This window comes from Mesocricetus auratus, unplaced genomic scaffold (assembly GCF_017639785.1).
Source record: "Mesocricetus auratus isolate SY011 unplaced genomic scaffold, BCM_Maur_2.0 Super-Scaffold_4256, whole genome shotgun sequence".
Classification (NCBI taxonomy): domain Eukaryota; kingdom Metazoa; phylum Chordata; class Mammalia; order Rodentia; family Cricetidae; genus Mesocricetus; species Mesocricetus auratus.
The window spans coordinates 22960948-22987593 of NW_024429182.1; the positions used below are offsets into that span (position 1 = coordinate 22960948).

Genomic DNA, 26646 nt, shown 5'->3' on the forward strand with positions numbered 1-26646 from the left:
GTGCACAGCAGGCTCTCTTTGCACATGGAATCTCTCATTTGAATTCTACCCTCTGTTCCTAGACACCACTGACAAGGAGCAGCCCACCTTCACCCCTGACTCCCCATCCTTCCTTAGGTCTGTGACTAACAACCAGCCAGCCTATTCAGGAGCTAGGGGCCAGAACCAACCACAGCCTAGGAAGGAGAGCTGAGAATGTGTTGAATTGTTGGCAATGATGAAAGCCTCCTCAAAGACCCAAGATTAACTGTGGAGCGAGAGGTTGCCTATTGTGGAGCACAGGGTCTGAGTCTCAGGGTAAATTTGGTCACTGTTTTTCCTCCGGGGAGTATCGGGATCTGATTGTCACAATTTCTACTCTGCTTTGCTTTTGCTTTCAAAATTTTCTGGGGTTATTTGACTTCCTTTTGATACAGTGTCTTGGGAAGGGACTGGCCGACTGAAGCATTTACTAATTCTGATTCACAGGAAGCTCCCATGATCTCAGACGTTTTGTTTTTCATCTGATGCTTGTTGCCTCCATGTTGGTGGGCCTTTAAGTCCCCCTTTTCAGAGGTTCTGGGCCTCCTAAGATCCCTGTCCTCACCTGGGTTGGATGAGAGTTTGCTAAAGTCCAGCCTGGATTCACTCTCTAGCAAATGTGTCTCCCGAACTCAGCAGTCAGACAGAAATCAGAGGGGCTGAGAGGCTCAGGAGTTCTAACTCCTGTATTCAACCTTTGTTTCCTGCTGGCAGGTGACCCTGGGTGAACTGTTTAACTTCATTGTGTCTTAAAATGAAGGTAATGAGAATAGGTTAGGAGAGAGAGGGGGGGGGAGGGAGGGAGGGAGGGAGGGAGAGCGAGAGAGAGAGAGAGAGAGAGAGAGAGAGAGAGAGAGAGAGAGAGAGAGAGAGAGAGAGAGAGAGAGAGAGAGAGAGTTTACTTAGCATAGACGAGGTCCTGGGTTCAATTTCTGCATAAAGGCATACATGTAATCCCAGAACATAGGTTGAGCCAGGCAAACTATTTGTGGCCAGCCTAGGATATGTGAGACCCTGTCTCAAACATTAAAATTTAACTTGAACAGGTAACCTCTAGACCTTACAAGCGTCTAGCAGATATAAATCCTATATGTGGAAGCTGGTGCTCCTGAATGTTAGATACCAAGACCTACCAGAGGAGACATCTAGATAGAATAGGGAGAAGCAGGTCATATGGTTGGACATCCTGAGAAAGACTCAGCCTACAGGAGCATCTCAGAGTGCAGGCTTAGAAGTGAAACTGTCCTGGGGCAAAAGACTGCCCTACCCTTTTCCCTGCAGGAAGCCTCAGGCAAATCAATTAACATAGCCTGCTTCCCTTCCTTCATCTCTAAAATGGGTACACTAGTACCCCAGTAGTAAGTTTAGGCATGGGTGTAATTATTGTGCCCACACAGAGTGGAGGCTCACATAAAATCAGCCTGGCTGCCAGTGGGGCTGGGTACCATTCCCCAGGTTGGCTCTAAGTGGGGGCTTTTGTGAGTCTCTCAGACTGCCAGGGTTCACTGCAGGTCCCTCGGAGGGATAGTGTTTTATTCAGGAGCTCACAACCCGAAAGGACATCTCAGAGGCCAGTGGGGCAATCGGGCTGCAGACGGAGGAGCAGGAACCCAGCCTGCTGGCCTGGGGTGTTCCTGTGTCTGTGTTATCGGCTGCCTCAGAAATGTACAAAGCTCTTTCTTTGTGTAGTGGTTGCGGTTTGGCCCCAGTGAGCTTTCCTTGAACTCGTTTGGCAACATCTTTCTGAAGCATTGGGGCAGCCAGGGTGGAATGAAAAAAGTCAGACACGGCCCCAGAGAATTCTCTTGGCTAACTCGCCAGGACTAGGACTCCTTTTAACTGCTGGGGCCCGAGAAGTCTCCTCCCCCGACCCCAGACAGCTCTGGCCCCTGGTCCCCATGGAATTGCCCCATCCTCTCAGTTGCCAGGCTGACTGACAATCAGGACAGTCACTGCCCATGTACCAGCTGCCCTTGGTGGCCACCGAGATCTAGAACGCAGCCATGAAGGGGTTATTCCACCAAGCCTGTTCCTTGCTTCACGGGGCACTTCCTGTTCCTTGGGGCTGTGGAGCCTGGGAACATCCTAGGGAAGGCTAAACGGGGTGCTGCCCTGGTGAGAAACACTCCAATGGCTGCTGTTTGCTCCATGCTTAGACTCAGCACTGCAGACTTGGTGTTCAAGCTCTCTTTTAATTACCAAGGAAACCCTACTTATCACACTCACACACACCCAGGATGCCCAGTTATGCCAATCGTGGATAAGCTACTCAGTAGCAAGCACTCCGTGGGTCACCTGAACAATAGTATTAATACATTATAACCATGACCCTCAAAGAGTCCTATTCTTCTTTGTGTGTGTGTAATTTTAGAGCTATTTTTCCTTTTTTTTTTTAAAAAAAAAACTTATTCTTGTCTCATAAAATACATCCCAAGTGCATCCTTCCATCCCTCCTCTCTTCCCAGGTTCCAACCTCCCCTCTAGGAGTCATATTCTTTAAGATTGATTTTAGTTATTTGTGTGCATCTGTGTATGTGCCTGTGTGTGTGTGTGTGTGTGTGTGTGTGTGTGTGTGTGTGTGTGTGTGTATCTGTGTCTATACACATGAGTACTCCTGCCTGCAGAGGAGGGAGGTGTTAGATCCCCTGAGGACTGGAGTTACACATGGTTGTGTGCTGTCCCACGTGGGTGCTGGGAATGAGACTCAGGCTTTCTGCAAGAGCAGTGCTCTCTCTTAACTGGTGAGCTGTCTTTCCAGCCCAAGGAGTCACAGCCCTACCTTGATCCTCCAGCTGTGGAAACTGTCCTGAGTTTTAACCACAAGGTTGAAATCCCAGGTCCACCATTGGCTTGCTGTTCACTTCTGATAGTGGGTGATCATCACAGGACTTCCCCCATCACAAGGTGACTTTGAACTTTTGATCCTTGTGCCTCCACCTCCTGAGTAGTGAGATGACATACATGCATCACCGTGCTTGGGTTATGCAGCATCGGGGATCAAACCTAGAGCTTCAAGGAACTCAAGACTTTAGCTTTTCGGAGCAGAGCCAGAGGCAGGCTCCGCTAATCAGAAAACAGGAAACGCCCTGAAGAATGCCTGCAGCCATGGTCCAAAGTGTTCTGCTTTTGGGTCTGTTGTTTTGTTCTGGGATGAAAGTGCTCAGTTCCTTTCCAAAGGGAGGAACCTTTATCTAAACCGCAGAGGTGGCAGCCCACCGACGTAGGTGATGGGGTGAAGGGAGAGGGCATTTCCGGCCATTTAATCTGATGTCCAGAGACTGCCCCTGTGACCTTTGGTGGGAAGAAAAGAGGCAGACTATACTGAATAGAATAAATATCTGCCTGCGGCTGCTGGTAAGAAATTAGTTTTTCTTTTTCTTGTTTTTTTTGGACTGATGTATCTATGTGTGAGAGTAGAATTTCAATAAAATACAATGTATTCACCTTTTGATGCAAATCAGAACCTCCTCATTGGGAGAGATACAGTTAATTTCTGGGGGGGAGGGAGGGCTGATGCTCATTCTTTCTTCCTTGTTTGCTGGGTAACTAGGAGAGAGCATGGGTTAAATATAAGCTCTTGAAGTAGGCCTGGCTAGAAGCCTTCTTCCTAGCTCTGTGATCTTGTGTAGAGTTCGTGAAAGGAGCCTGTAGAAGCTCAGCAATGTCTGGCTCTCACTGGGCCCCCATCTCCACCCCCAAGGCAACACCTTCAGCATGTCTGTCATGTGACCAGTCTGGAATCTACTGGAAGTTCCAGGTGAATAGCTCCAGCTGGTCTGTGGTCAGCCAGGTTCTGTTTGACTTTACTGAATATCCATTGTTCTCAACATCTGTCTGGGTCGTGTGCTCAGCAGCATGTGCTGGAAGTTTTGGGGATAACTTGGTTTTCCTTGTTGGATCATGAACTTCTGAAAATCCTCAAGGCTGGATTCTAATCTTCTCTTTCCTCCATTGGCTTGTATTAGCCAAATGAAACCACGTGGAATCCAAGGCTCACTTTGTCTGACTATAAAGTTTTTATACAACCTTTCGTGCCCGTTTGCTTCCAGCCAACTGTGCTGTGCAGTGTCCCTGAGGTGACTGACTTGCCCCCACCCTCCAGGTGGCCTGCCCACTTCATTGCCACTTCCCCAAGTGAGCTGTCCGTCAATCCCTCCTCTCATTCAACCCTGACTCCGCCTTTTTCCTCTGTGAGGTCTTTTCTAGTACCCAAACTTAACATCACCTTTCTTCCTTCTGATTTTTCATTTTCTGTATCCCTTGGATGGCAACTGAAATCATCCTTCTCTTGTCAGTTACCTCTGGACACACCTCCATTAGACTACCTGAGGGCCAGGAGCACATACAGGCTGGTGATTTTGTATTTCTCTCTGTGGCTAGTTCAATACCTGGCATGTAGCATTTAAAAAAAAATATTTGCTGGGTGGAGGGATGAAGGAGTTGATTAATGCTTGAGGAAGACCTCACTTAGAGAACCATTGCTGTGAGGTGCCTTGGCCTGAGCTGGCTGGTCGTTTCTCCCATTATTTCTCTTCCTCTAGGAGGGAAGCTAAGAAAGCCAGCTGGACCATGTGATGCCCACTCAAGTGGAAAAGTTAATGCTTAGCAGAGTGAGGGTCATGACTCACAGCATTGCTATTCTGAGGTCTTGGAAGAATGAGGTGGTTAGTGTGTTGTCCCCACCCCTGGTGGTTAGTCCCCCCACTGGCCGTGTGCTGGGAGGGAAAGTGATGTGGAAAGCAGCTGAACAGAACCCACTACCCCCACGCTCCTCAGCAGCAGAACAAAAGCAATGGTTAGGCATGACTTCAAAGTACACCACCAGTGAGTGAGCCCCTGCCTGGGTTCAAACCTGAACCCTACCACTTAGTGACTGGGCGGCCGTGGATGTGTTATTAACCTCATCTGCCTTAGCTGTGAAAGGAGGAATGACAATAGTAACCAGTAAAAAACACATTGTATCCAAGGAGCCGAGATGATACTTTCAATGCATATGGTACTCAGAGACAAGCTTTTATTTTGGTAAGAAGTGGAGAATAGACACAGGGCCCCTAAGAAAACTCGAGGCACTGGCTAGATTTATCCATTTTCTCATTAAGATAGATGGACTTTCCAGGCTCAGACACAGAGCAAAAGGATCTTAGGTCTCAAAAGGTGGTCCAGGAGTGAAAGGAACCTCCAATTTCTCCACTGGTTGTAGACAGAACTCCTTTCTGGATGACTGTGTGGGTGGGGCTTTGGGAGGGCACCCAGCTCAGTTGCTAAGCCATGGCGGTATCTTAACAACTTTGGGACAATGAAGATTCCAGATATGAAATCTCAGGTTTCCATCAGGCCCCACTCTACCTGTGAGCTCATGGTATCATGTGCCATCCTCAGTGTGTTCATCTGTAGAATGGCCATCCCAGTTCTCAAAGGTCAGTCCCCTTAGATTCTTCCTGCAGCTGGAAGGCCCTCGTGAGGGAGGGCGGAGCAGAGCCGCACTTCCATGATGTTGAATCCTTTTCCTTTAACTCTGGGTAGCTCGGAAGGTGGGGGAAAACTGACTCTGTTCCCCACAGCTGGCAGACAAAGGGGTAAATGGGTGGCATGAGAGGCTCTGAGGAATGGCTTTTAGGGGCGTCAAATGGATGGTACATGATCTTTAATTATTTCTAGTTGATTGAATCTCTTACTTTTTTTTATTTGCAGATGAGAAAAAGAAAACAAAGAAAATTGATAATGAACTCAACCCTGTGTGGAATGAGGTGACTCCATTGCTTTTTTCAACTTTGTCTTAAAGGATAAGCTTGCCCAATTTTCGCTTCTTTGGGCTGTCAGTTGTTGCTCTTCTTTGGAAGAAAATGTCTACGTGACACCCCCATCCCTTCCAACCCCCTCATGCCTCCCAAAGATCAGAGCGGCTCAGTGGTGGCCAGCACTTGTGCCCATTTCCTGAATATCAGAGACGTGTGCACAGAGCTTGGGAGAAGTCCTAGCCTAGTCACAAGCTTGACCTATGACCCCATCTACTTCCTTAGTAAAACAGCGAACATTAGAACATCTCCAGTCTTGGAAAGATCCCTGTATAACCATGTGTGCATACCATTCATCAAAAGACAATCAATCCCTCAATACTTCAATTATGTAGCTAAATAATGGCATTCACTGATTTATGTGATAAAAGTAAAGTTCTCTGCTAAAAGTTGTAGGACTTCAGGTAAACAATCACCTTAGTTAGGGTTTCTACTGCTGTGATAAAACATCATGGTCAAAAGCAACCTAGGAGAGAAAGGGTGTAATTTCAGCTTGTAGCTTCCATCATCCAGGGAAGTCAGGACAGGAACTCAAGCAGGGCAGGAACCTGGAAGCAGGAACTAGAAGAGACCTCAGAGTAATGATATTTCCTGGCTTGCTCCTCATGGCTTGCTTAGCCTCTTACAGCAGCAGGACCACCAGCTCATGGGTGGTACACAGTGATCCGGGCCCTCCCACATCAATCATCAATCTAGAAAACACACCACAGGAGGGTTACCTGTAGGCCAATCTGGTGGGGGCATTTTCTCAAGTGAGATCCTCTCTTCCAAAATGATTCTGGCATTAGCTGGGCACAGTGGTGCAAGCCTTTAATTACAGCACTTGGGAGGCAGAAGCAGGTGGATCTCTATGAATTAAAGAGTAACCTGGTCTACCTAAAAAGTCAGTTCCAGGACAACCAGGTCTATAAAGAGAGACCCTGTCTCAATAAAAAGACAAAGAACCAAAAAACTATCTCAAAAATACAAAAACAAAATGACTCTGACTTATGTCAACATGGCATAAAACTAGCTAACACAGAATTACAAAAGACACTTTGACCTAATTCTCTGGCAGAGTGGTTCTCAACTTTTGGATTCTCAACAATGATTCATAAAAGTAACAAAATTACAGCTATGAAGTAGCAACAAAAGTAATTTTATAGTTGTAGGTCATCACAACATGAGGAACTGTACCAAAGGGTCACAGTAGTAGGAAGGTTGAGAATCACTGCTCTAGAAACAAAGAGTTAACTTTTATATGTATCAATAATTGCTTTCTCAATGAGCATATTTGATGTCTGAAACACTAATATGCATTACAAATTGAAGTGATTTCCTATGCTATTTCTTCTCACTGTCATATCCCAAGCATGTATTAGTATCATTCAAAAGTATTTTCATGACTGTGTAACATTTCTACTGAAAAGAAATCATGTAGCTTATTTGCATCCCTAACACACACACACTGTTGACTTTGCATTTATTTTATAAGTGACTCAGAGTTTCATGTTTTTACAGACAGATGAAATGTTTCATTCTTCCCACAGAGTAGGATTTTCCCAATCTGACTAATTTTTTGATGACCAGTTCCATTGTTTCTTTCAAAAGCTGGGCTAAACCTTCCTGGACCAGAGCAATGTCTTTGTTGTTTTCCCTGAGTCACCACAGGGAGACTTCCCTTTCACCAGTCCTAAATTCTTCCCTCTGCCAACTTCTTTTAATATGTTTAAATATAAGGACTACATCTGGGCACCTATGAGAACAAGAGGTCTCTGGTAACTTATTGTGCACTCCTAGTACCTGGAAGGCAGCTCCAAGGACAAAACAAAGCAAAACCACATTTGCATGCTTTCATTGCCTCTGAGTTGGATAGTCTGACTTGCCTCTCAATCCACAGGATTCAGGAAGACAGGTTTGCTGTCATGTTAGGTTATCACCTGCCTTACTCCATTTCGTTTCCAATGTGTTTTCCCCTTTCATTTTGCAAATGTAGTGAACAATTAAGTATCCTACCTGCTGTTTTGTAGCTGAACCCAAACCTCAGTAACATACCAGCCCCTTACTCCTTTGGATTGGTAGATTTGTTCTCAGAAACTGTGAGACAAACCTCTCCTTCTTTCCTTCTTCTTCTTCTTCTTCTTTTTTTTTTTTTTTTTTGTTTTGTTTTGTTTTTTCGAGAGAGGGTTTCTCTCTATTGTTTTGGAGGCTGTCCTGCAACTCTCTTTGTAGACTAGGCTGGCCTCGAGCTCACAAAGATCTACCTGCCTCTGCCTTTCGAGTGCTGGGACTAAAGGCGTGTGCCACCAACGCCCGGCACAAACCTCTACTTCTATCCCAAAGGCATTACAAGGAGATTCAAATTGCTTACTTCGAATAATCAGTTGATTATCTAGCCAATCAGTCAGGTTTCTGGGCTATTCATTACTGTTCAATAATAATGCATAAGAAGAGCAGGGTTTAAAAATAACCACTGAAGGAAGTATTTTCTCAATTGTTGTCGTAGGCGTTAAGTTCATTTTTCTGACCATGAGTCAGAGGTTTGATGACCCAGCTATAGTCCCAAGATCTAGAAAATGGGAAGCCAGGAGTGACCCACACATTCCCTGACTCTCTATCTAGTCTCTTTTCTTGGTTCCCAAACTGTAGAATTTATTCAAAAGATTGTTACTGAAGATTACTGCCCAGTATATCTTAAATTAACAGCCTTTTTGTTTTCATAACCTTTCTGTGAACAGATTTTGGAATTTGACTTGAGGGGGATACCACTGGACTCTTCATCTTCCCTTGTGATTGTTGTCAAAGACTTTGAGACAATTGGACAAAATAAGTAAGTTACAATATATTTTACATATTGTGGTAGTTTGGCTATAACTGGCCCCCATAATGTCATAGGAACTCCACTACTAGGAGGTGTGGCTTTGTTGGAGTAGGTATGGCCTTATTGCAGGAAGTGTGTCACTGTGGGGGCGGGCTTTGAGGTTTCCTATGCTCAGGATACTGCCCAGTGTCCCAGTTGACTTCCTGTTGCCTGCAAAATGTAGTATTCTCAGCTCCAGCACCACAGCTGCCTGCACACTGCCCTGTTTCCTAGCATGATGTTAACAGTCCTAAACTCTGAAACTATAAATGAGCCACAGCATTTAAACGTTTTCTTTATAAGAGTTGCCATGGTCATGGTGTCTCTTCACAGCAATGAGAACACTAAGGCACACATTATCTTACTAGTACTTGTTTTGTTGAATCACATATTATAGCATTTTTACTAACAAATCCGTAGTATTGTTTTAATATACTAGTGCTTCAGTTCCATGCCCCCATGCCCTTACCCTTTTATGAGCCATGTCAGCCCAGTGCTGCAGGCAGCGAGGGGCAGGGCCAACTCTGCACCCTGTCCTCTTGGCTTTCAGTGATAATAGGAGCCATGGTTAGTCAACTCTTACCTCTGGTCGTTTATCTGAGTTGCAGTTATGTTGGCTCTTACGAAGTTCCTTTCTCTGATTGTGCATGCTTTGCTAGTGTGTGTATGTGTATGTGTGTAGGTGTGCATGTGTGTGTGTGTGTGTGTGTGTGTGTGTGTTGCCATTGACCCACAGGGTGTCAGAGAGTGTCAGAGCCTTTGGAGCTGTGCATGTGTAGGCACATGTGCCACAGTATGCATGGAGTCAGAGGACAACTTGTGGGCGACAGTTCTCTTTCTCCACACACACGTGTGCTGTGCATTCCCCAATCAGACACATGGAGAGGCCAGAGGCTGACACTGGCGTGTCCTCCCCAATCAGACACATGGAGAGGGATGCTGACACTGGCGTGTCCTCCTCAGTCGCTTCACTACTTCATTTTATTTTTTTCTTAACTTTTAATTTATTCTCTGTGGCTTTCACATCATGCATCTTAGTCCCATCCATCTCCCTATCCCTTCATATCCACCCTCTGCCCGTAACCTGCCCCTCTCAAATAAAACAAAAAAGAAAAGAAAAATCTCATCACAGAAGCAGTGTGACACAGTGAGTCACACAGTATGTCCTTTATTTAGTCCATGTATCTTTACTTGCAAGAGTTCATTGCAAAGAGTCATTGGTCTGGTTTGAGGCCTCTGGTTTCTGCACTGAACCCTGACTGGGACTCCTCCTGGATATTCTGTTATTCCCCTGTGTCATGGAGATCCTGCTGCTTTGGGTCTGCAGGACTGGCACCTCCACATGCTCCAGCAGACCACAGATGCGGTGGATGCTGGGGTGGGCCTACTCGGAGCCCTGGTTCTCGGTCTGGGTGGTTGCTGGTCAGTCTGCCAGTTCTCCCCCATCCTCAATACAGGGAGAGCTCTCCAACACAGCCTGGCTTGTTTACCCTAAGCAGCAAGGAGCAAGGGGCAAGGCTGGTTCTCCTGCTTTCTTGCCCCTAGGGCAGCCTCACCCACACCTCCACCATCGGGGCCAGCTCTACTGTGCTGCCCAGGTGAGGTGCAGGGGCCACTCTCCCAAGTGCAGCAGCTGGTGAGGGGCAGGGACAGCTCTCCTGCTCTTATGTCCTCAGGGTCAACTCTTCCATTTGCCATAGGCGTGTGTGGTGGTAGCGATGGCGGGGGTATCTCTTCCTTGCCCACTCTGGCAGATGAGGGGTGGGGCCAGGTCTCTCACACTCACAGTTTCAGGGCTGACTCACGCTCCCCTACCCTCTAACTCCCCACCCCCTGTCAGCAGGGTGAACTCTACTGTGTTGCCCAGGTGAGGTGCAGGGCCTGTTCTCCTGTGCTGTAGCTGGTGAGGGGCAAAATCAGTTCTCCCTAGTGTTGCAGCCAGTGAGGAGCAGGGCCAACTCCGTGCATCCCCATCCTAAGAGTGGTAACAGGAACCACGAACATCAACACAGACAGTGGCTGCAGCAGGAACGCAGACGCAGACACGGGCCTTGGCAGCAACCCAGGTCCAGATACCACCATGGCAAGCTACCCACCCCAGCCCACTCCTCGTTGCCTTCACCTCTTCAGACCTGCCTCTCCCCACAGGATATGAGGCATTCTCTCTTTCTCCCATACCCCACCATATAGTTGCTCACTATAATAGCACCCTTGTGGTGCTTGGAGGCCCGTGCTCTCCCCTCGAAGGCAGGCCACCCTGGACAGGCATGTGGGTCTCCTCCACTCAGTCTTTTTGTTTTTTGTTTGTTTGTTTGTTTGCTTGCTTTACAAGATAGGGTTTCTCTATGTAGCCCTGGCTGTCCTGGAACTCACTACATAGGCCAGGCTTGCCTCAAACTCACAGAGATACTCCTGCCTCTTCCTCCTGAGTGCTGGGATTAAAAGCATGTGCCCCACCACCTGGCCCCTCCTGCTTAGTCTTAATGACCTCATTTTACTTAAAATAATTTTTTTGAGACAGGGTTTCTCCCTGAATTTGGAACTGGCTGGCACATACACATCTCATTCAAATTCAACTCCCTGCTACATTTCAGTTCTAGTGTCTTGTTCATCTTTTAAACTCTTCAGACTGCTCATATTACTCACTGCCTTTTTGAGTTTCCAACAGGGAGGGTCCTGTTGGTACTCACGAAGACACTCCATGTCCTGGAGATAAAACAGATCCACAAGGCAGCATGGAGCCCACCCCATTCCCAGAGCAGGACATGCACAAGGCAGCATGGAGTCCGTCTCATTCCCAGAGCAGGACATTGGCCTCCAAGACTCAGCACCCTGTCTTGGGTTCCTAATTCCGAGTAACCAAGTCCTTTGATGGGGCCATAACTCATGGGAAGGCAGGTTGCTCTCAACCATGATTAGAAGGTGTCATTGTTTATTGGGTGTACTGCTATAGTAAAACAGATTTTGGGGGGGAAGGGCCCAGTGTTCAACTGAATCACAAGAAACACCTTGTCTTCCAGTGTTAGTGCATTTAAAGATGTAAGACTTACGTCAGGCACTTTTGGCACAATCAGAAGGCTGTGATGAGAGGATTTAGGAAGCTGAGAGTCAGGCTGCATGCTCTGGTTGTATCTCCTGGCACGGTGACTACTAGTACCCTATTTGCTGTAGGGGGGTTGTGGCTTTGACAGTAAATTCTATGGTCAACATAATTGTTGGAATCTTTTACTCAATGGTGTCAGGGAGTCTCAACAGACATCTGCTCCCCAGATAGAGATTTGTTAGTGTGGGTGTGTGTGTGTGTGTGTGTGTGTGTGTGTGTGTGTGTGTGTGTGTGTGAGAGAGAGAGAGAGAGAGAGAGAGAGAGAGAGAGAGAGAGAGAGAGAGAGAGAGAGAGAGAGAGAGAGAGATGAACTTTCAGTTTTAAAACATGTGGTGGTCAGAGGCTAACACTGGGATATCTTCCTGAATTGTTTTTCTACTTTTATTATTACTATTACTATTTAGTAGTAGTAGTAGTAGTAGTAGTAGTAGTAGTAGTAGTAGTAGTATTTGAGGCTAGCTGGCCAGTGATCCCCAGAACCCACTTGTCTCTGACCCCCAGCATCAGTGTTACATTACCATTAAACCTGGGTTTTTATATGTGTCCTAGTGATCCAAACTCATGCTTGTGTACCAAGTGTCTTACCCACTGACCATTTTCCCAACCCCACAATGTAGGCCTTTTAAAATAAACTCTATTACTTACCTACACCCCTTGTGACTGAAACAGTTTTTTAAAGTATATAAATTTATTCTAGAATGTTTCGGTCCTACCCACTCTCTAAGACTAAGAAGCAACATGTAGTTGGATTTACACTACAGCAATGTAATATTTTGTTTGTTTGTTTTGAAGACAGAGTCTCACGTGTCCCAAACTGGTCTCAGACTTGCTGTGTGGCAAGAGATGACCTTGAACTTTGGATTCTTTTGCTTGCATTTCCCAAGTGCTGGGATTACAGGGGTGCATTGCCATACCCAGCTCCAATCTAGCCTTTTAAGGTTATGTTGCATATCTTAGTTTTGAACTGTTAAATGAACAGCAATTTCCCCCTTAACCTCCAGAAGAGAGTTTTAGTTCCCATAATTCAAAGCTCTGGGGAAGTGGTTAGTAGAGCCCCATGGTAGCTTCCAATTGTCACTAGCAGTGTGTACGCCCTTCTCTTCCTCTCTTTGCAAATGGAGGAATTGTCAGTGTTCTAGACAAGCCTCCTCCAATAGGAATAGCTAAAGGGCGCACGTGCTTTCCTAGTGGCTACATTAGCAAAGTAAAAATGAAGCCAGAGAAATTCATCATACTAAGCCAGGTGGTGGTGGTGAACGCCTTTAATCCTAGCTCACGGGAGGCAGAGGCAGGCGGATCTCTGTAAGTTCGAGACCAGCTTGGTCTACAAGAGCTAGTTCTAGGACAGCCTCCAAAGCCACAGAGAAACCTTGCCTCGGAACCGCCCCCCCAAAAGAAAATAAAGAAGAAATTCATCATACTGTTTTAACCCAGCGTATCCAAAATGATGTCATCTCAGCATGGGATCAATCTGCCTGAAATCATCAAGACAGGGCCTGCACAGCCTGCAAAATCCATTCTACACTCTGTGCTTACTTCTTTCTCCAAGGGCTGAGACAGTGGTTGTGCAGTCTCTCTCTATGTTCTTTTTTTTTTTTTTTTGTCTGAACAAAAGAGCTATGATGAGTTCTGTTATAAGAGGGCCCACCTAGATTTTGGAGTTGTGCACATCTCACTTAGGTACAGGTTTTTACAACTTATTGCAGGAGTTGGGGAAGGCGTGCAATTTTCTTTTTCTACCACGTGGATACCAGGGATCTAACCCAGGTAATCAGGCTTAGCTGCAAGTGTCTTTATCTTCTGAGCTTTCTCTTTATCCTTGTTTTTTGTTTTGTTGAGCTATGATCTCATGTAGTTCAGGTTAGCCTCTAACCTCCTCTGTAACCAAGGTTGACGGTCAAGTTCTGAGCCTTCTGCCTCCACCTCCCAAGTGCCAGGATTGCAGGCGTGCACCACCGTGCATGAACCACCATGCCCGTTCTATCCAGTGCTAGGGCTTGAATGTGCGCCGTGCAAACACTCTTCCCCCTGAACTGTATCTCCAGACTGTGACTGAGATGTGCTGCTCTTGTTTCTGGGTGTAAAGAACAAATGAGAATGTGTTCACTATAAAGAACACGCAAAGCTCATGTTCACTGTGCAGAGCAGATGAGCAGAAACAGGTCAGCTCTAGGAAAACATGAGGCTGGCCCTCATCACTCTTTTATCCCTCCCTCCACCTTTTCCTCCCAGTGACTAAGGTACCCAATGTCCTTGACTTCCAGGGCTCCCAGGGGGTGCCCACCCACCCTGCCCTTCTGTCTATACCCCGTACTCTCTGCCAGTGCTTTTTCCTCAGAGAAACGCACCTGCCTATGGCTCCATGGTCTTGATGGTCCCACACTAGGTGCAGTCTGCAAACCTCAGCTGAGTGATGGTAAGTGGGTGATAGGAGCTTGCATGTTGTCTTAGTTATGGTTGCTGTGATAAGACACTGCAGCCAAAAGTAACTTGGGGAGGAAAGGGTTTATTTTACACACAGCCCCCCCCACTCCCCCTGCCAGACAGGGTTTCTCTATGTAGCTTTGGAGCCTGGAACTAGCTCTGTAGACCAGGCTAGCCTTAAACTCACAGAGATCCACCTGCCTCTGCCTTCCAAGTGCTAGGATTAAAGGTGTGAGTCACCACCATCCAGCCACTCAGTTCCTTTCAACAGTTCACCTTCAAAAGCAGCGAGGGTAGGAATCCAAGCAAGGCAAGAACCTGGAGGCAGGAGCTGAGGCAGAGGCTGTAGAGGGGAGGGAGCTGCTTACTGACCTGCTCATTCTGGCTTGCTCAGCCTGCTTTCCTATAGAATTTAGGACCAGCAGCCCAGGGATGGCACCACCCACAATGGCCTGGGCCCTCCCCTTCAATCACTAGTTAAGAAAATGTCCTACAGCCAGCCTTACAGAGACATTTTTTTTTCAAATGAGGTTCCATCCTTTCAGATGACTCTGGCTTGTGCCAAGTTGACATAAGACCAGCACACAAGCTATCGTCCCAGAAACACTAGGTTTTAGACTGAGGACAACTCACCTGAAAAAATGGACAAAATGGACTTTAGGCTGCACTGCCCCACCTTGTGGGCAGGTGTTTTGTTGTTGTTTGTTTTTGTTTTTAAATGAGATCAGCTCTCTACCCTAAAGATGTCTCTCTGTGTAGTTGCTTGCTGTCTTGACATTCTGGCCTGAGTCAGCTCAGTATGGAGCAGAGGGTGTATTTCCGTCATCTGTGATTTACCCTACTAAGAGCATGCCAGGACCATGCATATCCTTTGACTCTCTAGACATTTCCACCAATCCAGTGATACATCTATGCCAGTCAAATTACCTGTACATTCTGGGAGGGAAAGCATCTGGAAATAAGCTATATGTTTTGTACAAAGTATCTGTGTGTTTGACTTTTTTCCGGACTTTTGACCTTGGGGATCTGCTGGCTGCCTAGGGAGGGATGGCTTTTCAGGGTGGGGCTGAGGGTTTTTCTGCCAGTTTAAGAATGTTCTCTGTGCTGACTTACTTGTTGCCATGGAGACTGACAGTACAAACTCAAGTTCCCACTTGGCTTCTGCTGTTCTATTGCTTAGGGCCTGTCAGCAAACAGTGCCAGGCAGCCTGGGCTGGCCTGTGTGAGGCGGCCACACCCACAGAGATTAGCCAGGCTGCCCCGGTGAGCTCGGCAGCAGCAGGGATATTGCTTCGGGCTGGGAGCCAGCTGGTTTCTCCAAGCTGCTTCCAGTCTGGCCCACTTCAGTGAGGGCGGGAGAAGAGGCGAAAGCCTTGTGCTCTAAGGAGGCACACGACAGGATCTTCTTAGGAGTCCAGTCTGAGAGGTCAGAGTGGAACGATTGGTCCAGACAAAAGGTAGCTCCCTCTACAGACAAGCAATGACTTCGTGTGGTAAGAACTTTAGTGGAGACCAGAACTAGCGATGTCCCACAAATAGGCACCCAGAGATCCAGGGCCTTTCTTCAGAGTGGTCTGTTCAAGTTCACTCAGCAGGCCTGAGATGGTCAGTCATTTTCATCCAGACTTGGAATCTTAACTTTTTTGTTACCCTGGAAGCCTTGGACCTGTGGGAACAAAATTGTAGGTAGAATGACAAGATTCTGACTTTGCTAAGATGGAAGCATTTTTCTCCCTAATTCTAAAAAAGAGGCAACACCTCTCCTACAAAAGAAGTCCCCACTCTCAGTGTCAGAGTATTGGTGCTTTTCCTGGGCTCCTCCTTTAAGAAAGTCTGTTTGTGCTGTTAATGCTTATGCTTATACACGACATTGGTCAAAATGTGGTCGAAGATCACATCTCATTTACTCTTCACACTGACTTTAGGAGAGCAGCAGACACCTGGGACTCAGAGAGTCTGAGGACCCTGATCCTTGTCATCCACTGGAGTTCCTACAGAGCAGTGGTCTGGTTCCTGGATGGGCAGGAATGAGAGAGATTTGCTAGTTCTTGAGATGTGCATATGTACACACACACACACACACACACACACACACACACACACACATGCATGTACACACGTGCCCATTCACAAAGGAAGCCCAGGAGGAAATAGCACCAAGCAGGACACTACATCTACTGCCCGCTCTGCATGGGATGCTCTTTCCCTTACACTGCAAGTGTGACATCTTGTCATTGGTCCTCTGATCACCAAAGCATAGCACAGGAGCCAAGCCTCTCACAGCATCACTGCTCTGCCCTATGTAGCTCTGAATGAGTACAGAGGTGACGTGGGAAAGCAGACATTAGGCCAGGTCTGAGACAAGTGCTCAGCATGTGTGCTATCTCCACATCTGTTGTGTTTAGCTTTGCATTCAGCTCCGTCTTCAAGGCTCGCTCTTGTGTAAGTTAGTCACTTACCTCCTTCTGCCAGACTACAGGCTCCATATTTGTATTGATCAATGCTGTAGCGTGAACAGTTTAACAATGCCCAGCATGCACAGGACTCTCAATAAATGTTTGTTGAAGGAATGTGTGAACAAGTGTGTTTATGAGCAGCGTTTAACATTTACAGTTACCTTGTGGCTATCAGGTCGGCCCACTAGTGACAGATCACTTGTGTAGAACCTGTCCACCTCAGCTCTCTGGAACAGTTCTCAGACACTTGGTTTTGGCTACAAAAGGCTTAGGACAATTAAAACACAGGGACACAAGTGTCCTCACAAGTCTGGTGGCCTTTCCAAGAGATGTAGAGCTGAAGATTGGGCTCATAGGAAGGCAAGAGCACTGATGCTAAACACTGATAGAACGAAGCTGGTTAGAGATCCAGCTCTCAGTCACTAGGAAGTGGGCCTTGGCCAAACTGCTTGCTGTCTCCCAGCATCAGAATCCCCATGCTTGAAGGACACATAGTTTAGCAATTCTGCTTTAGTGAACGCGATATGACAGGGATCGTATTTACCCTCCCACCAGACACAATTAAAAACCTGGGCACAACCCAGGGGCTGGTAGTTTTCAGATATGAGGTGTTCTTGACACAGTGCTGCGGTCTTGAGAAAGGGAGAGAAATGATATGGGCCAGCTGAGTACCCTAGTACAGTGCAGTCAGGGGGTCCCAGGAATATGCTGGCTGTCCCTCGGAGTTGGAGAGATGCAGGAAGGATTCTACAGATGCCCAGGAAGGTCGAGAGGGGGAGGCCTAAGAAAGGGAGAGAGGAGGGGAACAGGGACTGACCTGGATAGTATTGTGATAGATGTGGATGGTAGACCGGGCTGTGGAGCTCCAGTCTATAGACTAAAGAAGATAGAGGAGTGTGTAGGCAGTAGAGACAAGGACGTTATAAACAGGATCCAAATTGGGCTGCTGGAGAATGAAAATGACAATGTCTGTGATACAATGATCATAATTATCTCTGCAGGAACCTGTGTTTCCAGGGTTCTTTCCCTGTTTGCATGAGTATGCGTGTTCATGCAAGACTACCACCACATCCCCTCACCCTAACACACACACACACACACACACACACACATGCACAGTGTAAAGTTAGCAGCAGTGTCAGAATGTTGGTCCCTAGGCAAGGCTATGATTTGCTATTTTGTGCATTAGAAGGAGGAGATAGAAAGCTTAGTAATACACCAAGAAGGAAAACTACCAAGTTCTTGCATAAGAGACTGCAAAGAGGCCAGCTGCCTGATCCTGAGTTTAGCTGGGATTTCATTTTGTCACTCACTAGTTGGGTAACTCTTGAGAAGTTCCTTCAATTTTAAGAAGTTAGCTACAGTACTTTCTTAGTAAAGGGTAGCTAGGGCACATTTGATATAATTAGAAAAGCATGACTTCAACTTCCTGATGAACAATATAATTGTTGTTTTTGTGGGTTTACAGAAACCCTTATTACACATACGTAGCTGCATTTAATCTCTGTAACAATTCAGACTGTCATATCCTTGACTGACAGATAAGAGAAATAAGGCGAAGGGGTTCAGAAAAACACAGAGGGTCACCAGGCTCCCTAAGTGGAAGTGAGTGGAGCTAATTGGGGAATGCTAGAACCCTCTTACACAGAGGTCAGAACTGTTCTCCCTCCGTGTGTGCATGAGTGTGTGCACACATGCTCTAGGGTCGAGGGTCAGGATGCAAGGAGAGAGTGACAGGACAGCCTGGTGAGCACGAGTATGTTAGCATGCACACATGGTTTTACGAGATATGAAATAGAAAATGAAAATGGCAAATTTAAGTTGTGAAATATACTAACTTCCTGAGCAAAAGTGCTTTTCAATTGGAGAATGCAGAAAAACTGTGGTTTGGAATGAAAAAAATTCTGGGGCAAAGTGTGGTCCTACTTGTGAGAAGTTTTGCTTCTGTGGTATGTCAAAGAACTTGCCTTCTAGCCTTTAATCCTGTTTTTTCTCATGGCTTTGGCTCCCTCCTGAGAATGACGCGTCTGTCCTGTCCTCTCCTGGGAGAGCCTGGTGAGAGGTCAGCAGCTGTGGGCTATAGTTTTCCTTAAAAGAGAAGAGCTCTTAGGAAAAGTCTTCTTACAAGAGAAAAGCTGGGAGCAGTCCCAGCAGCCGAGTGAAAACCCGAGCAGATGCAGGAGGACTGTGGAGAGGAATCCCTCGTTTTGATTAAAAACAACAAACAAACAAACAAATAAAAAGCCTATATTTTCGTCAGAGCAACACCTGTATGAGAAGACAGAGCTGTTACTGATGAGTATCTTTGGACGTTGGATAGGTCTCAGAAACACAGACAAATATCTGTGTATTTCTACAGCATCTAGAGTTATGGACTAACAGTAAAGTCGTAAGTTATTGGTGGCTTTGTTGGCAGCAATTTGCCATATAATCCCGCTTTCCTTGACAGCTAGAACTGAGACAATCACAGGTTCTTTCATTCCAACCTCAATTATTAATATTAGCTCTCAGATGGTATGTTATACATCACACAGTAAATGTTTTTTTGTAAGTAAGTATGTGTGTATGTGTGCACGCATGCATGTTGCATCATTGCAGAATGGCTACAAAGGGCTCAAGAGGCAAGACATTTCAAAGAAATCCTAGAGGCTAAAGCTGGGAAACTGATAAAATGTGAAGGAGTCCCGCTGGGCGTGAGACTGGAATCAAAGGCAGCTGCAGAAGAGGCTGGGAAAGCTGCTGGCATTAGAGTCAGGCTGCAGGATCTAAGCCGAGCTGCAGCAGTGAGGTGAGGACGGCAAGACCTGGTCAGGGCAGATGGCCAGCTGAGCAGATGAGCGGACAGCAGGTCCAGATGGGTGAGCAGTTAAACAGGCAGGGGACAATTCCAGCTAGCAGCATCAGTGGTGGGGACCCAATGAAACTGAAGGCCTTAGGATAGTTGCGAGTTCTCTGCCTGTCCATCCCCTGACTGTGTAACAGGTAGTCCGATGATGGGTCACCGTCACAGGGTTAGAAGCCCATCTTTTTAATGGGGTACAGACCTTCCTCAGTCTGTCATGTCTGATAAGTTCTTGGCCCTGGTTTTCCTACTATGATTTTAATATGCCCATGTGACCCTGTGAGGTGAGAAATTTATAGTGCAGCACTTTGTACTCCCAGAAATAGGTCATTTTTTGATCTGTGCTGTGAAGGTGTCAGACAGATGGCGCCATTCACGTGTCCACCAGGATGCAGAGTCATCCGGCTTCCTCAAAAGCTACCTGTAAATGGAACCTCTCAAGGCAAGATGTAGCCTAAAGAAACTACTATTTTACATGATATAGGGGTAACTTATGATAGTGTGCAGCCCTGTCCTAATAAGAGACTGAACTACACAGGACCTGAGGGAGGCCAATGTCATTCCTAAAAGTCCCAGGGCCTCCGTTTTGGTCTTGTGAGTTGGTCAGCATGGGGCACAGACCTGGAGAAAGATGTGCCATGCCGGGAGATGAAAGAGAAGAGCAGCAGCCGCGAGCATCCTGTTGCTCTTCAGAGGGTGAGCTCTTAGTAGAGGAAGCTTGTAACTTAGAATTTGCAGCGTCACTGGACTGTCTTCAATGACAATGTCAGTTTACTCACTCATCCCGCAAACACTCACTGATGCCTAACTCATGCCAGCAACAGTTTGAGGCACTGGGGGACACCCCACACCTTTTATAGAGGTCATGTCTGATCAGAGGACAGGGTATAGTTCAGAGGAAAAGGCACGCGGGCCTGGGTTTGATTCTCAGCCCTGAAAAACAAAGCAAAAGAAAACAATAACTTCTCCCCCACACACATTTGATAAACAGTTTCCTTTGATATACAAAAGATTTTTAACTTCATGAGATCCTATTTGTTGATTATTGGTCTTATTTCCTGAGTGATCAAAGCCCTGTCCAAAAAGTCCTTACCTATGCTTATATTTGTAAGTATGCTCCCTAAGTTTTGCTCTAGTAGTTTCATATTTATTTGTTTTTTAAGTTTTCTTTTTTCTGTATTTATTCATGTGTGTATATGTTTGTGTGGTGCTTGCATGGATGTATATGCAGAGGCCCGAAGAGGGCATCATTGTCCTTCTGTATTATTCTCTGCCCATTTCTTTGAGGCAGGGTCTCTCCCTGAATCTGGTACTTTTGTTTTCTTGGCTAAGCTGGAAGCCAGCAAAACCCAGCATTCTCCTATCATGTGGGTTCTGGGACTTGAACTCTGGTCCTCGTGATTACAGAGCAAATGCTATTAACATTAACCTCTGAACCTTTTCTCCAGTCCCTTGTTTGTTTGAGACCGTCTTGCTGTTTAGCCTGGACTGACTTCAAACTCATGGCAATCTTTCTGTCTCAGATTCTGGTGTGATAGGATTATAAGCAGGGGCTACTATACCCAGCATTTTCTAAGAGATCTAATATGTTTATTCATGCCCACTTGCTCTACCCCATGTCTTTTAAGATTTGGGTGGGGCAGGAGTCTGGATCAGAGGTTCCTCTAAGTATCCACTTATGTTTTTCTTAGCTTCCTTTTCCAGAGTGGTATCTGAAATAGTTAAAGCTGATTTTTAAGTACTTGTTATGTTATTCTTTCTTTCTTTCTTTCTTTCTTTCTTTCTTTCTTTCTTTCTTTCTTTCTTTCTTTCTTTCTTTCTTCTTCTTCTTCTTCTTCTTCTTCTTCTTCTTCTTCTTCTTCTTCTTCTTCCTCCTCCTCCTCCTCCTCCTCCTCCTCCTCCTCCTCCTCCTCCTCCTCCTCCTCCTCCTCCTCCTCCTCCTCCTTCTTCTGTAAAGGGAAGCCTTCCCGCCAGCCTGGTTCCAGAGCCGCATCAGTCCCAAATAAACACACAGGAGGCTATATTAATTATGAAGCTGTTGGCCTTGCTTGTTTCTTACTGGCTATCTCTGACTTAAGTATTTATCCCATAATTGTTAATCTAAGTATTTCTCTTACCGGAGAAGTTTCCGGGCTTCTTATCCCTATGGCGGTTACATCTTGACTCCCTGTGTCTCTCCTACCCAGAGTCCTCCTTGACTCCTAGTCCCACCTATCTTACTTCCCTATTGGCCAACAGTGCTTTATTGACATATACACAGGACTTCCCCTATCCTCCTCCTCCTCCTTCTTCTTCTCCTCCTTCTCCTTCTCCTTCTCCTTCTCCTTCTCCTTCTCCTTCTCCTTCTCCTTCTTCTTCTTCTTCTTCTTCTTCTTCTTCTTCTTCTTCTTCTTCTTCTTCTTCTTCTTCTCCTCCTCCTCCTCCTCCTCCTCCTCCTCTTCCTCTTCATTCTTTTTCTTCTTTTTGGCTTTTGTTTTTGTTTTTTTGAGGCAGGTCTCTCTGTATAGCCCTTGCTGTCCTGGAACTCACCTGTAAACTCAGAGATCTGCCTGCCTCTGCCTTCTGAGTGCTGGGATTAAAGGTATGCACATCACTGCCTGACTTTGATATTATTCTATTATCTCAGAACCATTAGATAAGATCTATCATCCCCATTTATAGATATAGAATCTGATGCTCCAGGAAGTTAGTCTGTACATGGACTATAGTACAAAGTTGAGTTCAAGTTAGTTAAGTTTCTGTCTTCATAATCACTATACTGTGCTATGCCCTTTCCTTCTAAGGACCACATGTGAATGGATGAAGGAATGTCTTTATGAATGATAAAAACTGATCTAATGTCTAGAGAATTAGACAGCAAGAATCTGGGAACTCCATTGACTTATTGTAGAAGGCAAGCATAGATTGAAACCCTTGAGCACTGAGAACAGAATTGGTCAGATGGAAAGAGAAAGGTATCAGGGTACAGCCATTAATCACAATTATATTTACTTAGTATGTGCATGTGAGTGTGTGTATTCGTGTGTGTATTCATGTGTGTGTGTGTGTGTGTGTGTGTGTGTGTGTGTGTGAATGTGTGTGTGTATGCATGCCATAGTGCATATGATGAAGGCAGAGGACAAGTTGCAAGGATTAGTGCTCTTCTACCATATGGGTGGGTACCAAGGATCAAATTCAGTCATCATATTTGAAGGTAGCAGCCTTTACTTGGCGAGCCATCTTACCTGCCTGTCTATAGTCATTTGTAAGAAGTAATATTGAGGTTGTGGAGTTTGTGGAGAGTGCAGAAAAGGCCTGCTCACATCAGGTTTGGGAACATTGTGGAGGATCACTATGTCTGCGTTTTGTTTTGTTTTTTTAAGTTTATGCTGCCTTTGAATGGCCAAGAAAGCCTCGGGACTGTCTTTAAGAATCCTGGTCTGGAGCAAGAAGGGAAGGCCTTGGGAGGGGTATCCAGATACTGGCAGAGTTCTGTTGACTACAGTTTATTCTGGAAATAGTTGGATTTCTATACACATTTCTCAACTGAGTGGTTTTTAAACACTTCTTGATTCTACTTTGCCAGTCGCCTTTTCCAGGCCCCATGAGAGTTCCTGGCGTGAGACCATGAATGTAAGAATCACTCCAGGACTCTGGAGAGGTTAATGGTCAAGAGCGTTTGCTTTTGTAGAGCACTGGGGTTCAGTTCCCAGCATCCACATAGTGGGTCACAGCCATCTGTAACTCCAGCTCTAGAGGATCAAGCTCACTCTTCTGGTCCCCACACTGCCAATAAGAACACATGCAGTGCGGTAACATACATGTAGCAAAACACTCATACACATAAAATAAAAATAAAAGGAAAGAAAAAGACTTAAGAAATAATCCAGCTCCAGGCTCTGGGAATCTGCAGGGACCTGCTGCTGCTGCTGCTGCATCTGGGAGCTTTGAGAGTACACTCTGAGGGACAGTTGGGACCAGAATCAGAGACCAGTGAGGATGGGTCCCTCTGGCGCAAGTGAATCTCAGAACTGAGGGAGTCCTTTGAGCGGCTTTTACCTTAGTAAGGGACTCTGCTGTCATAGCATGTCGAAGAGGAACCTGTTCTGTGCCACTTGTTGAGGAAGAATACCTAGGTCCATCGCCACAGATACAGGATGGATGAACTGCGGTAGAGGAGAGAGAGGGGGTTCAAGTCCCTACATAGCAGTCAAATGTGAACTTACAGCCAAGGGGCAGGTAGGGGTCAGTGAAGGGAAAATTTCTAAGAGGAAACATCAGGGATAGGGGAATTCCGGCAAACCTAAGAGGATTATCGCTGAAGGCAGGCCAGGGTGGTCCTTGTCACCGTCATGTGGGAGAGAAAGCCTGATAGTTATTAACGGTGCTATATCGGGGAGGTGGAGCTGTTACTCTTCAGTGGGGTCCCTTGCAGATCTGAACCTGAGGAGGAAATGCACACTCTGCCTAGGAGAAGGCCCTAGGAGAAAGCTTGGCTGTGCAAAGAACCCTTTTCTGCTTCCCTGCTTCCTGGGCCAGTCTGGTTTCTCTTAAGGGAGGTGACTGTTCCCTCCCTTATTTTCTGTACCCAGGAGGAACTTGGTGGCCACCCAGTGTGAGGAAGTGATACAAAGCCATACAGGCCCAGCCAAAATGACCAACTCAGGCTGCCAGAGCCTGGGCCTTCGAAGATAGCATGGTCTCTACAGATCTTCCGCAGGAGATTTGGGAACAGCTTGGAAACTTTTTTTTGTCCCCAGCCCAGTTGCAGGCTATGATTCCTCCCAGAAGTTGACAGTCCTCTGACTGTTTACAGTTCCTAGAGCCAGCAGCAGTGAGTATGTGTGGAGGAATTTCCAGCAGTCCCCATGGGCTGTATCCGGGCTGCGCAGAGAAGGGACCATGTGTGCTGTGTATGTGAGCTCCCCAAACGCCCCCTGCTGAGGCCCTCAGCCAGCAAAGTCCTTGCTCACCACAAAGGCATGTGGCTATAAACGTGGGCCCAGCCTGTGGGGAGAACATTTCCATTTCTCTTTTTAAAACCAATTGCATGTTTCCAGGGGAACAGAGGTTCTTAACTGACACCACGGAACTAAGTTGTCTAGTAACTGAGTTGGCTTTCAACTTGCCCTGCCCCCAGGTTTAACAACTAGTTGCTAGGCCATCCCTGTGACTTAGAATTACATCCATAGCACGCACAGAGACATGACTCTGAGTTCTACCACAGTCACAGACTGAAGGAGCAGTGGCTGAGTTTCCTTCATTGTCAGATGCACCCTGACCTTGTGAGTTCCCCAAAGAGCTGCAGAGTCAAGACCCTGGCATCTCTTCCACTGTAGTTTCCTTTTGGGACTGTGGCCCATCTGCTATAGCCTTGGGGGTAGTCCATAGAGACTGTTATTCTTCTGTGAGACACAGGGCAAGGCGTCCCCACTACCGACACAGCATATCATCTTGGCCTGGTTACAGCATCACATTAGTAATAGAGAGGAAAAGAGGTCTTGGCTCAGCGTCACCTCCTTTAAAGGAAATAAGCTTGTGGTCAGAATGAACCGTTCCTGTCCCTTGTGTAGGAGGCCGAGCTATCATTCCCCATGTTCTCACAGTTTTCTGTATCCAGGCAACGGTCCGGAAAACAGGCCTGGCTGGCTGACTGTCCCGTGAGGAGCTGTAGGACTGGCTGTAGGCAGTCTTCCTTCAGCTTGATCAAAGGGCTCAGGGCTGCATCTGTTTACATCTTTCCTCAACTCAGATTATCGTTCCAGGCTTTTACAAAGCACGGTCTTTACACATAGTCTCACACGCCTGCACAATCACGTGTGCGCGCGCACACACACACACACACACACACACACACACACACACACACGCACACATGTTCTCTTTTACATGCCCCTCCCACAATAAACCACCAGAATTTTCTGACAAGAAAGTAAATCTTAGGAAATGGAACTCAAGCTTTTCAAAAGAAGGGATTGAGGTTAGCGTTTATAATTGGCTACTTTGCTTGCCTCCATTCCTGCCCAGCCGTCTGATGCTGCCCTCTCCTGGAGAAGGAAACCCAGCAGGTTGAGTCAGAACAGGTTATGAGCCACTGAGCAGCATAAAAAGAGGGCTTCGTGTGTTCTCCACCCTCTTATTTCCAGTTAGCCACAAATTAGGAAAAGTTTCCTAGACAGACCTGTATAGGACACATCAAATGTGTAAGCCTAGCCTGTGAAATTATTCACTTCTGTCTGTCTATTTGCCAAAAATACAGTGGCTAAAAGAGTGGAGGGACTAAGGCAAGGCCCCAGAGAGAGCTGGAACACAATGCTCAGGGCTACAATAGCAATTGCTCTCTACCGGGGTGAAAACAAGTTTGTCCTCCTGGACTCTAGGTAATGCACCTGGTGGTCACAGCTAAAGGGACTGTCCTGGGCACCAAGCGGGTTTCATGTCTGATGAAGTGCATGGCAGCCCCCCACAACATGAATGCTATCAGGTTCAAAATGTCATTAGTGTCAAGGTCTAGGACACTGGCCTGATCCCACATCAGGCCTTTTACCTGTTGTCTTTTTCCTCATGGTACCCTGTCCTGTTCTCAGATTTATTTACTGCCGATAAGAGGTTCAGGTCACTCTGGCTCTAGCTGGCTTTACAAAAAACAAATCAGTACATGTTCAAGTGTGTGATGTCATTTTCTTAATCATAGAACTACATCATGAATCATGGACTGTGAAGGATAACTCTTGTTTCCTCGTCTTGCCAGGCAAACAGCATGTTTAGACAAAGTCAGACAGATTTTCCTTAAAAGAAGGGAGAACTCATTTTATTTATTTTTTGTGTGTGAGTGCCTGTAGTGTGTGTGTGTGTGTGTATGTTATGTGAGTGCCTGTGATGTGTGTGTGAGTGTGTGTGTGTTATTATTATCTGTAGGATGTTATTACCTGTATTTATAGTGTGTGTGCCTGTGAGGTGTGTGTTTCACTAGATGGTATAAGTGCTTGTCATGTGTCAATATGTGTGTGAGTGTCTTGATGTGCCTGGAGGTGTGTGTGTGTGTGTGTGTGTGTGTGCCTGTTATATGTTAGTGCCTGTGATGTGTGTGGAAGTGTGTGTGTGAGTCCCTGTGATGTGTGTGTGTGTGTGAATGTGAATGCCTGTGATGTGTGTGGAGGTGTGTGTGTGTGAGTGCCTGTGATGTG

The 26646-nt window shown here is 46.3% G+C and overlaps 1 protein-coding gene across 5 annotated transcripts in view; it reads left to right on the plus strand.

Annotated features, from left to right (window-relative positions):
* Myof (myoferlin) overlaps window positions 1-26646 on the plus strand; it is a 144123-nt gene that overhangs the window by 14138 nt on the left and 103339 nt on the right. For all 5 annotated transcript variants that reach the window (XM_021224782.2, XM_021224763.2, XM_021224769.2 and 2 more), the window contains exons 2-3: window positions 5713-5768; window positions 8534-8625. In XM_021224782.2, coding sequence (XP_021080441.1) covers window positions 5713-5768; window positions 8534-8625 — 148 coding nt within the window. The remainder of the gene's footprint in view (window positions 1-5712; window positions 5769-8533; window positions 8626-26646) is intronic.